This window comes from Cherax quadricarinatus, chromosome 50 (assembly GCF_038502225.1).
Source record: "Cherax quadricarinatus isolate ZL_2023a chromosome 50, ASM3850222v1, whole genome shotgun sequence".
Classification (NCBI taxonomy): Eukaryota; Metazoa; Arthropoda; class Malacostraca; order Decapoda; family Parastacidae; genus Cherax; species Cherax quadricarinatus.
The window spans coordinates 28199696-28213000 of NC_091341.1; the positions used below are offsets into that span (position 1 = coordinate 28199696).

General features: G+C 40.2%; 1 protein-coding gene across 4 annotated transcripts in view; it reads right to left on the reverse strand.

The window, feature by feature from the left end:
- MED14 (mediator complex subunit 14) overlaps positions 1–13305 on the reverse strand; it is a 532798-nt gene that overhangs the window by 493214 nt on the left and 26279 nt on the right. For all 4 annotated transcript variants that reach the window (XM_070095607.1, XM_070095604.1, XM_070095606.1 and 1 more), the window contains exon 4: positions 8999–9131. In XM_070095607.1, the coding sequence (XP_069951708.1) occupies positions 8999–9131 (133 nt within the window). The remainder of the gene's footprint in view (positions 1–8998; positions 9132–13305) is intronic.

Sequence of the window (13305 nt, forward strand, 5' to 3'; positions counted from 1 at the left end):
TTCCGCAGGCATGTCCCGACTTTTTGAATTAAACCACGTCTCAGTTAAGGCAAATACATCAATGTTACCTGCACTAGCAACTAATCTCAACTCGTCCATCTTATTCCTAGCACTACGGCAATTAGCATAATAAACATTGAAAGACTCTCCTTTCTCTTTACCCTTCCTGCTCATTTCTGTTTTTCTACTAAACCTATTACTGTCCTTATCACCCAAAGTCCCTGGCTTTTCAATATCTACCTCATTCTGCTTATTGCTAGAACTCGTAATATTACTCCACTGGGACTTCACTGTTTTCCTGCCAAAACCCATACCACTAACTATTCCTAGTTTAAAGTCCTAACTCCTCCCTCCACATAACACAAGGAATGGTATTAAATATATATGAATGTAGCACTAGGTATGATATTAGACATGTATGAATGTAGCACTGAGCCTTGCTGTGCAGCCTCACTGCCAGACACTAACCTTCATCCACCAAGGCCAACAAAAACAGCTATTTTTCACACCTTTCTGCCCATTTTTACACCCCTTAGCTGATATGTTCCAGACCTCACCCACCTTGAACATCCCCTCATCCACTTTCACCCATCCCATCACACACACACACACACACACCCTCAACCTTCTGCTCATATGTTGGAAGGTGGGATGGCTGTGGACCAACACCTCCACCCAACATCAGACCCCCACCTTCACCCATCTCCCACAGTTGCCCTTCACACATAATCCCCATCAACGCTTCCCCCCCATGCTTGCACCCACCTCTCTCCCAAATACTCACCCTCACCCACATATCCTTGCCCACCTGCTTCTACCTATCTACACACCAGTGCCCATCACATCATACCCTAAGTGACTATGTTTTGTGTAAGGAGTTGAGACCCACACCAGAGTCACCTCTCGCTGGTGCCATAAAGAAAGACTGATGAACCAACATGTTCTCATGTTGAGGCCAATATTTTACTGGTAAAAGGTAATGGGGCTCTGCTGGAAATGTTTGATGTGTGATCTTTAAGTTGTAATGATACAATGAAGCTTCTGGGATGCATGTAGTGAGTGTATCTTTAATTGTATTATGTGAAGTTGCTATGACCAGTATCCTGAGTCCCACTTAGACAACCAATTGTATTATGTGAAGTTGCTATGACCAGTATCCTGAGTCCCGCTTAGACAACCAATTGTATTATGTGAAGTTGCTATGACCAGTATCCTGAGTCCCACTTAGACAACCAATTCAATTTTCCCTGAATTATAATTATTATTCTTTCTTTCAACGCACTGGCCAAACCCTACAGAGGCAGGGTGGCCCAGGGTGGCCCAGGGTGGCCCAAAATGAAAAACAAGTTTCCCAGCATTTATTCACCTCTTATGACATGCATGGCTTACGCCTATTCAACTATTTCAACTACCCCATAAAGTTATCAGAATTCGGTAATTTGACCAATTCCAAAAAAAATTAAAAAGTACCAGTTTAAAAATAAAGAGTGTCCATAATAAACAATGTAGAGTTATGAGGATTATGAGGATAAAAAGATTAGGTGATGAAAGATTGAATATCAGATTGGAGGGAGAGAGTAAGGAGGAGGTGAATGTATTCAGATATTTGGGAGTGGACGTATCAGGGGATGGGTCTATGAAAGATGAGGTGAATCATAGAATTGATGAGGGGAAAAGAGTGAGTGGTGCACTTAGGAGTCTGTGGAGACAAAGAACTTTGTCCTTGGAGGCAAAGAGGGGAATGTATGAGAGTATAGTTTTACCAACGCTCTTATATGGGTGTGAGGCATGGGTGATGAATGTTGCAGCGAGGAGAAGGCTGGAGGCAGTGGAGATGTCATGTCTGAGGGCAATGTGTGGTGTGAATATAATGCAGAGAATTCGTAGTTTGGAAGTTAGGAGGAGGTGCGGGATTACCAAAACTAAATAACAAAAAGGCACAATACCGTGACTGGAACGATACACAAATAACCCGCACATAAAAGACAGAAGCTTACGACGACGTTTCGGTCCGACTTGGACCATTGACAAAGTCACACTAACAAGTCGGACCGAAACGTCGTCGTAAGCTTCTGTCTTTTATGTGCGGGTTATTTGTGTATTACCAAAACTGTTGTCCAGAGGGCTGAGGAAGGGTTGTTGAGGTGGTTCGGACATGTAGAGAGAATGGAGCGAAACAGAATGACTTCAAGAGTGTATCAGTCTGTAGTGGAAGGAAGGCGGGGTAGGGGTCGACCTAGGAAAGGTTGGAGAGAGGGGGTAAAGGAGGTTTTGTGTGCGAGGGGCTTGGACTTCCAGCAGGCATGCGTGAGCGTGTTTGATAGGAGTGAATGGAGACAAATGGTTTTTAATACTTGACATGCTGTTGGAGTGTGAGCAAGGTAACATTTATGAAGGGGTTCAGGGAAACCAGCAGGCCGGACTTGAGTCCTGGAGATGGGAAGTACAGTGCCTGCACTCTGAAGGAGGGGTGTTAATGTTGCAGTTTAAAAACTGTAGTGTAAAGCACCCTTCTGGCAAGACAGTGATGGAGTGAATGATGGTGAAAGTTTTTCTTTTTCGGGCCACCCTGCCTTGGTGGGAATCGGCCAGTGTGATAATAAAAAAAAAAAAACATTCCTGGCACTGCAACAATATTTCTGCTGTTCATTAGTCATGTCCCCAGGCCTCTCCTATATTACAATTGCCTTCTAATTTGAATTCTTACTAACATAAAAATTTACTCTATTTCTCAGATAATAAAATATAACCAGAAAAGATTGGTCATGGTTTACAGCATTCCAGTTATTGAATCACACTTATTAAAAGCTATAAAACAGACTGAGTTGTAGAGGGGCCTTACCCATCCTCTGGAATATTGGCAAAAATCAAATATTTCTACTACTATGAGGTCAATTTCAAGCTACTTCCCGTCTGAAACCAATCAAAATAATTTCCATTACAGTAACACTGTAAGAGAAATAGCCAATAAAACCATAAAAACCATCCGAAAAGCACTGCAAAGTCACTGTTTTAAATCATACACACACACAGTTTTCATTTTTCCATCATGCACCGCATGGGACAAGATTATTTTTCATATGACGCAAGCTCACCACACAGACCCATTCTCTCATATCACAGCTTATCAGAGTCAGCTGAGTTCATGACATAGAACTGCATCAGGGACGTTGGCCTTAATGACACAGTTCTATGTGATAGACAGTGAAGGAGTGAAGAGGATGGCTATTCTAAATAAGTAATGGTAATAACTTGTAACATTTAAAATTGTTGAGCCAATCATCTATTCTTGTATTAAGTGTACTCTACTTGTTTACACAGTAATATTATTTGAAGAAAACGAACATAAATGCACCACTCACTTCAATTACATGTGCTCACAAGATCACTGGATCAATATATGTGCTCACAAGGTCACTAGATCAATATATGTGCTCACAAGATCACTGGATCAATATATGTGCTCACAAGGTCACTGGATCAATATATGTGCTCACAAGATCACTGGATCAATATATGTGCTCACAAGGTCACTGGATCAATATATGTGCTCACAAGATCAGGTAGTAGGTTGGTAGACAGCAACCACCCAGAGAAGTACTACCGTCCTGCCAGATGACTGTGAAACAGAAACCTGTAACTGTTTTGCATGATGGTAGGATTGCTGGTTTCTTTTTCTGTCTCATAAACACGCTAGATAACAGGGATATCTTCCTACTCCTACTTACACTTTGGTCACACTTCACAGACACGCACATGCATATATATATACATACATCTAGGTTTTTCTCCTTTTTCTAAATAGCTCTTGTTCTTCTTTATTTCTTCTATTGTCCATGGGGAAGTGGAAAAGAATCTTTCCTCCATAAGCCATGCGTGTCGTATGAGGCGACTGAAATGCCGGGAGCAATGGGCTAGTAACCCCTTCTCCTGTAGACACTTACTAAAACAGAGAAGAAGAAAAACTTTATAAAACTGGGATGCTTAAATGTGCGTGGATGTAGTGCGGATGACAAGAAACAGATGATTGCTGATGTTATGAATGAAAAGAAGTTGGATGTCCTGGCCCTAAGCGAAACAAAGCTGAAGGGGGTAGGAGAGTTTCAGTGGGGGGAAATAAATGGGATTAAATCTGGAGTATCTGAGAGAGTTAGAGCAAAGGAAGGGGTAGCAGTAATGTTAAATGATCAGTTATGGAAGGAGAAAAGAGAATATGAATGTGTAAATTCAAGAATTATGTGGATTAAAGTAAAGGTTGGATGCGAGAAGTGGGTCATAATAAGCGTGTATGCACCTGGAGAAGAGAGGAATGCAGAGGAGAGAGAGAGATTTTGGGAGATGTTAAGTGAATGTATAGGAGCCTTTGAACCAAGTGAGAGAGTAATTGTGGTAGGGGACCTGAATGCTAAAGTAGGAGAAACTTTTAGAGAGGGTGTGGTAGGTAAGTTTGGGGTGCCAGGTGTAAATGATAATGGGAGCCCTTTGATTGAACTTTGTATAGAAAGGGGTTTAGTTATAGGTAATACATATTTTAAGAAAAAGAGGATAAATAAGTATACAAGATATGATGTAGGACGAAATGACAGTAGTTTGTTGGATTATGTATTGGTAGATAAAAGACTGTTGAGTAGACTTCAGGATGTACATGTTTATAGAGGGGCCACAGATATATCAGATCACTTTCTAGTTGTAGCTACACTGAGAGTGAAAGGTAGATGGGATACAAGGAGAATAGAAGCATCAGGGAAGAGAGAGGTGAAGGTTTATAAACTAAAAGAGGAGGCAGTTAGGGTAAGATATAAACAGCTATTGGAGGATAGATGGGCTAATGAGAGCATAGGCAATGGGGTCGAAGAGGTATGGGGTAGGTTTAAAAATGTAGTGTTAGAGTGTTCAGGAGAAGTTTGTGGTTACAGGAAAGTGGGTGCGGGAGGGAAGAGGAGCGATTGGTGGAATGATGATGTAAAGAGAGTAGTAAGGGAGAAAAAGTTAGCATATGAGAAGTTTTTACAAAGTAGAAGTGATGCAAGGAGGGAAGAGTATATGGAGAAAAAGAGAGAGGTTAAGAGAGTGGTGAAGCAATGTAAAAAGAGAGCAAATGAGAGAGTGGGTGAGATGTTATCAACAAATTTTGTTGAAAATAAGAAAAAGTTTTGGAGTGAGATTAACAAGTTAAGAAAGCCTAGAGAACAAATGGATTTGTCAGTTAAAAATAGGAGAGGAGAGTTATTAAATGGAGAGTTAGAGGTATTGGGAAGATGGAGGGAATATTTTGAGAAATTGTTAAATGTTGATGAAGATAGGGAAGCTGTGATTTCGTGTATAGGACAAGGAGGAATAACATCTTGTAGGAGTGAGGAAGAGCCAGTTGTGAGTGTGGGGGAAGTTCGTGAGGCAGTAGGTAAAATGAAAGGGGGTAAGGCAGCCGGGATTGATGGGATAAAGATAGAAATGTTAAAAGCAGGTGGGGATATAGTTTTGGAGTGGTTGGTGCAATTATTTAATAAATGTATGGAAGAGGGTAAGGTACCTAGAGATTGGCAGAGAGCATGCATAGTTCCTTTGTATAAAGGCAAAGGGGATAAAAGAGAGTGCAAAAATTATAGGGGGATAAGTCTGCTGAGTATACCTGGTAAAGTGTATGGTATAGTTATTATTGAAAGAATTAAGAGTAAGATCTAGAATAGGATAGCAGATGAACAAGGAGGCTTTAGGAAAGGTAGGGTGTGTGTGGACCAGGTGTTTACAGTGAAACATATAAGTGAACAGTATTTAGATAAGGCTAAAGAGGTCTTTGTGGCATTTATGGATTTGGAAAAGGCGTATGACAGGGTGGATAGGGGGGCAATGTGGCAGATGTTGCAAGTGTATGGTGTAGGAGGTAGGTTACTGAAAGCAGTGAAGAGTTTTTACGAGGATAGTGAGGCTCAAGTTAGAGTATGTAGGAAAGAGGGAAATTATTTCCCAGTAAAAGTAGGCCTTAGACAAGGATGTGTGATGTCACCGTGGTTGTTTAATATATTTATAGATGGGGTTGTAAGAGAAGTAAATGCGAGGGTCTTGACAAGAGGCGTGGAGTTAAAAGATAAAGAATCACACACAAAGTGGGAGTTGTCACAGTTGCTCTTTGCTGATGACACTGTGCTCTTGGGAGATTCTGAAGAGAAGTTGCAGAGATTGGTGGATGAATTTGGTAGGGTGTGCAAAAGAAGAAAATTAAAGGTGAATACAGGAAAGAGTAAGGTTATGAGGATAACAAAAACATTAGGTGATGAAAGATTGAATATCAGATTGGAGGGAGAGAGTATGGAGGAGGTGAATGTATTCAGATATTTGGGAGTGGACGTGTCAGCGGATGGGTCTATGAAAGATGAGGTGAATCATAGAATTGATGAGGGAAAAAGAGTGAGTGGTGCACTTAGGAGTCTGTGGAGACAAAGAACTTTGTCCTTGGAGGCAAAGAGGGGAATGTATGAGAGTATAGTTTTACCAACGCTCTTATATGGGTGTGAAGCATGGGTGATGAATGTTGCAGCGAGGAGAAGGCTGGAGGCAGTGGAGATGTCATGTCTGAGGGCAATGTGTGGTGTGAATATAATGCAGAGAATTCGTAGTTTGGAAGTTAGGAGGAGGTGCGGGATTACCAAAACTGTTGTCCAGAGGGCTGAGGAAGGGTTGTTGAGGTGGTTCGGACATGTAGAGAGAATGGAGCGAAATAGAATGACTTCAAGAGTGTATCAGTCTGTAGCGGAAGGAAGGCGGGGTAGGGGTCGGCCTAGGAAAGGTTGGAGAGAGGGGGTAAAGGAGGTTTTGTGTGCGAGGGGCTTGGACTTCCAGCAGGTATGCGTGAGCGTGTTTGATAGGAGTGAATGGAGACAAATGGTTTTTAATACTTGACGTGCTGTTGGAGTGTGAGCAAAGTAACATTTATGAAGGGGTTCAGGGAAACCGGCAGGCCGGACTTGAGTCCTGGAGATGGGAAGTACAGTGCCTGCACTCTGAAGGAGGGGTGTTAATGTTGCAGTTTAAAAACTGTAGTGTAAAGCACCCTTCTGGCAAGACAGTGATGGAGTGAATGATGGTGAAAGTTTTTCTTTTTCGGGCCACCCTGCCTTGGTGGGAATCGGCCAGTGTGATAATAAAAAAATAAAAAAAAGATCACTGGATCAATATATGTGCTCACAAGGTCACTGAATTAATACATTTGCTCACAAGGTCACTGGATCAATATATGTGCTCACAAGGTCACTGGATTAATACATGTGCTCACAAGGTCACTGGATCAAAACATTTTCACTAAAGGTGTCCTAAGTTATGTATCTGTCTCCATTTTCCTCAGGTTGTCAGCAGCCTCTGACTTTATACTAACTACAGTATATATTTTTTTGCTTGTACATGTACAAGCATATATATACATACCCTTCTGGGTTTTCTTCTATTTTCTTTCTAATTCTTGTTCTTGTTTATTTCCCCTTATCTCCATTGGGAAGTGGAACAGAATCCTTCCTCCATAAGCCATGTGTGTCATAAGAGACGACTAAAATGCCGGGAGCAAGGGGCTAGTAACCCCTTCTCCTGTATAAATTACTAAATGTAAAAGGAGAAACTTTTGTTTTTTCTTTTGGGCCACCCCGCCTCGGTGGGATATGGCCGGTGTGTTGAAAGATATATATATATTTTTTTTAACACATTGGCTGTCTCCCACCGAGGCAGGGTGACCTGAAAAAAGAAACACTTTCACCATCATTCGCAGTATCCCAGTCTTGCTGGAGGTGTGCAGATACTACAGTTCAGATGTCCTTCTAAACAGCAAATATCCCTTACCCCTCCTTTATAGTGCAGGCACTGTACTCCCACCTCCAAGACTCAAGTCTGGCTAACCGGTTTCCCTGAGTCCCTTCACAAAATGTTACCCTGCTCATGCCCTAACAGCTCGTCAGGTCCCAGATACCATTTGCCTCTACGCACTCCTGTCTAACACACTCACACTTGCCTGATGGATGTTCAGGACCCTTACACACAAAACCTCCTTGACCCCCTCCCTCCATATATTTACCTTTTAACCTTAAAAGTGACTGCCAAGTAGCTATGTTCATTTTTCATCTTGTGGCATCAGCATTACCATTGTGTAATTATTTATGCCTTATCATCATTAAATTGTTAATGTGCTACCCTAGCATATAACAGGAAAGATAACAGAAAAAAGCATTCCTAAACTAACAACCTGTTTGTAATGTTAGACATCACTAAAAGTCTTTTTTATGTATAGTGTAGTCAAGTCCCAGGCTTGATTGGCAGCACACTTGCCTCATACACTGAGTGTCCATGCTTCAATCCCTGGCATGGGTGGAAATGTTGAGCATGTTTCCTTACTCCTGCCTTCTCTGTTCATGTAGCAGTAAGTAGGTACCTGGGTGTTAGTTGACTGGTGTGGGATGCATTCTGGGGGACAATAATGAAGGACCACAATGGAAATAAGACAAGACAGTCCTCGATGATGCACTGACTTTCTTGGGTTATTTTGGGTGGCTAACCCTTTGGGTTAAAAATCTAAACAAATCTAAGTCAAATTCCTGCCCACCCAATGAACTCTTCAGAGTAATTATAACAATGCTGACTAATTACACCAAACATTCTACTTGATACAGTAATCACCTCATATCAAAACTGTCACAGTATTTTAACCAGAAAAGAAACAAAGATTGGTAATTACATAACTCTAGTACTAAACATGGTATAATAAACATCAAAATTCAAAGTAGAGAATAAAAATACAAGGAAAATAAGATGAAACAGCATTTTTTCCAACATACAAGTTTTTCTTTTCACATTTAGTAATTTATACAGAAAGGGTTGCTAGCTCCTTGCTTCCGGCATGTTAGTCACCTATTACAACACACACGACTTATGGAAGAAGAATTCCTCTGCGCTTCCCCTACCAGAAGCAAACATTTTATAATCAAAATATGAACTGTAAAAAAATTGAAGTGGCACTAACACAGCACTTGTCAACTTTAGAGGCACTTGCCGCCCACTTGACTAGTGCCAGGAGACGGACATAGAGCTGTCGTGTCCTCTGCGCGTACTGCACTATGTCCACCTTCTTCTCCATGTCACTCTTCCTCGGCAAGCTGAAAATATTCAACAATTTTATTACCAATATTCTACAACTTAATACAAGACAAACATAACATTGGAACCAAAACAGCCAATAACTGACGTGACACAAGCACCTACCAGTGTTGTTATAACTACATGACACAACCACCTACCAGTGTTGTTATAACTACATGACACAACCACCTACCAGTGTTGTTATAACTACATGACACAAGCACCTACCAGTGTTGTTATAACTACATGACACAACCACCTACCAGTGCTGTTATAACTACATGACACAACCACCTACCAGTGTTGTTATAACTAGATTACACAACCATCTACCAGTGTTGTTATAACATGACACAACCACCTACCAGTGTTGTTATAACTACATGACACAACCACCTACCAGTGTTGTTATAACTACATGACACAACCACCTACCAGTCTTGTTATAACTACATGACACAACCACCTACCAGTGTTGTTATAACTACATGACACAACCACCTACCAGTGTTGTTATAACTACATGACACAACCACCTACCAGTGTTGTTATAACTACATGACACAACCACCTACCAGTGTTGTTATAACTACATGACACAACCACCTACCAGTGTTGTTATAACTACATGACACAACCACCTACCAGTGTTGTTATAACTACATGACACAACCACCTACCAGTGTTGTTATAACTACATGACACAACCACCTACCAGTGTTGTTATAACTACATGACACAACCACTTACCAGTGTTGTTATAACTACATGACACAACCACCTACCAGTGTTGTTATAACTACATGACACAACCACCTACCAGTGCTGTTATAACTAGATGACACAACCTACCAGTGTTGTTATAACTAGATGACACAACAACCTACCAGTGTTGTTATAACTACATGACACAACCACCTACCAGTGTTGTTATAACTACATGACACAACCATCTACCAGTGTTGTTATAACTACATGACACAACAACCTACCAGTGTTGTTATAACTAACTAGATGATACAACCTACCAGTGTTGTTATAACTAACTAGATGACACAACCTACCAGTGTTGTTATAACTAGATGACACAACAACCTACCAGTGTTGTTATACCTAACTAGATGACACAACCTACCATTGTTATACCTAACTAGATGACACAACCTACCAGTGTTGTTATAACTAACTAGATGACACAACCTACCAGTGTTGTTATAACTAACTAGATGACACAACCTACCAGTGTTGTTATACCTAACTAGATGACAACCTACCAGTGTTGTTATACCTAACTAGATGACACAACCTACCTGTGTTGTTATACCTAACTAGATGGCACAACCTACCAGTGTTGTTATAACTAACTAGATGACACAACCTACCAGTGTTGTTATAACTAGATGACACAACCTACCAGTGTTATAACTAACTAGATGATACAACCTACCAGTGTTGTTATAACTAGATGATACAACCTACCAGTGTTGTTATAACTAACTAGATGACACAACCTACCAGTGTTGTTATACCTAACTAGATGGCACAACCCACCAGTGTTGTTATAACTAACTAGATGACACAACCTACCAGTGTTGTTATAACTAGATGACACAACCTACCAGTGTTGTTATACCTAACTAGATGACACAACCTACCAGTGTTGTTATACCTAACTAGATGACACAACCTACCAGTGTTGTTATAACTAACTAGATGACAAAACCTACCAGTGTTGTTATAACTAGATGACACAACCTACCAGTGTTGTTATATCTAACTAGATGACACAACCTACCAGTGTTGTTATAACTAGATGACAACCTACCAGTGTTGTTATAACTAACTAGATGACACAACCTACCAGTGTTGTTATACCTAACCAGATGACACAACCTACCACTGTTGTTATACCTAACTAGATGACACAACCTACCAGTGTTGTTATACCTAACTAGATGACACAACCTACCAGTGTTGTTATAACTAGATGACACAACCTACCAGTGTTGTTATACCTAACTAGATGACACAACCTACCACTGTTGTTATACCTAACTAGATGACACAACCTACCAGTGTTGTTATAACTAACTAGGTGACACAACCTACCAGTGTTGTTATAACTAACTAGATGACACAACCTACCAGTGTTGTTATAACTAACTAGATGACACAACCTACCAGTGTTGTTATACCTAACTAGATGATGCAACCTACCAGTGTTGTTATACCTAACTAGATGACAACCTGCCAGTGTTCTTATACCTAACTAGATGACACAACCTACCAGTGTTGTTATAACTAACTAGATGACACAACCTACCAGTGTTGTTATAACTAGATGACACAACCTACCAATGTTGTTATAACTAACTAGATGATACAACCTACCAGTGTTGTTATAACTAACTAGATGACACAACCTACCAGTGTTGTTATAACTAACTAGATGACACAACCTACCGGTGTTGTTATAACTAACTAGCTGACACAACCTACCAGTGTTGTTATAACTAACTAGATGACACAACCTACCAGTGTTGTTATAACTAACTAGATGATACAACCTACCAGTTGTTATAACTAACTAGATGACACAACCTACCAGTGTTGTTATAACTAACTAGATGACACAACCTAACAGTGTTGTTATAACTAGATGATACAACCTACCACTGTTGTTATAACTAACTAGATGACACAACCTACCACTGTTGTTATAACTAACTAGATGACACAACCTACCAGTGTTGTTATAACTAACTAGATGACACAACCTACCAGTGTTGTTATACCTAACTAGATGACACAACCTACCAGTGTTGTTATAACTAACTAGATGACACAACCTACCAGTGTTGTTATAACTAACTAGATGACACAACCTACCAGTGTTGTTATACCTAACTAGATGACACAACCTACCAGTGTTGTTATACCTAACTAGATGACACAACCTACCAGTGTTGTTATACCTAACTAGATGACACAACCTACCAGTGTTGTTATACCTAACTAGATGACACAACCTACCAGTGTTGTTATAACTAACTAGATGACACAACCTACCAGTGTTGTTATACCTAACTAGATGACACAACCTACCAGTGTTGTTATAACTAACTAGATGACACAACCTACCAGTGTTGTTATACCTAACTAGATGACACAACCTACCAGTGTTGTTATACCTAACTAGATGACACAACCTACCAGTGTTATAACTAACTAGATGATACAACCTACCAGTGTTGTTATAACTAACTAGATGACACAACCTACCACTGTTGTTATAACTAACTAGATGACACAACCTACCAGTGTTGTTATAACTAACTAGATGACACAACCTACCAGTGTTGTTATAACGAGATGACACAACCTACCAGTGTTGTTATAACTAACTAGATGACACAACCTACCAGTGTTGTTATAACTAACTAGATGACACAACCTACCAGTGTTGTTATAACTAGATGACACAACCTACCAGTGTTGTTATAACTAACTAGATGACACAACCTACCAGTGTTGTTATAACTAACTAGATGACACAACCTACCAGTGTTGTTATAACTAACTAGATGACACAACCTACCAGTGTTGTTATAACTAACTAGATGACACAACCTACCACTGTTGTTATAACTAACTAGATGACACAACCTACCAGTGTTGTTATAACTAACTAGATGACACAACCTACCAGTGTTGTTGTAACTAGATGACACAACCTACCACTGTTGTTATAACTAACTAGATGACACAACCTACCAGTGTTGTTATACCTAACTAGATGACACAACCTACCACTGTTGTTATGACACAACCTACCAGTGTTGTTATACCTAACTAGATGACACAACCTACCAGTGTTGTTATAACTAACTAGATGACACAACCTACCAGTGTTGTTATAACTAACTAGATGACACAACCTACCACTGTTGTTATAACTAACTAGATGACACAACCTACCAGTGTTGTTATAACTAACTAGATGACACAACCTACCAGTGTTGTTATAACTAACTAGATGACACAACCTACCAGTGTTGTTGTAACTAGATGACACAACCTACCATTGTTGTTATACCTAACTAGATGACACAACCTACCACTGTTGTTATAACTAACTAGATGACACAACCTACCACTGTTGTTATAACTAACTAGATGACAACCTACCAG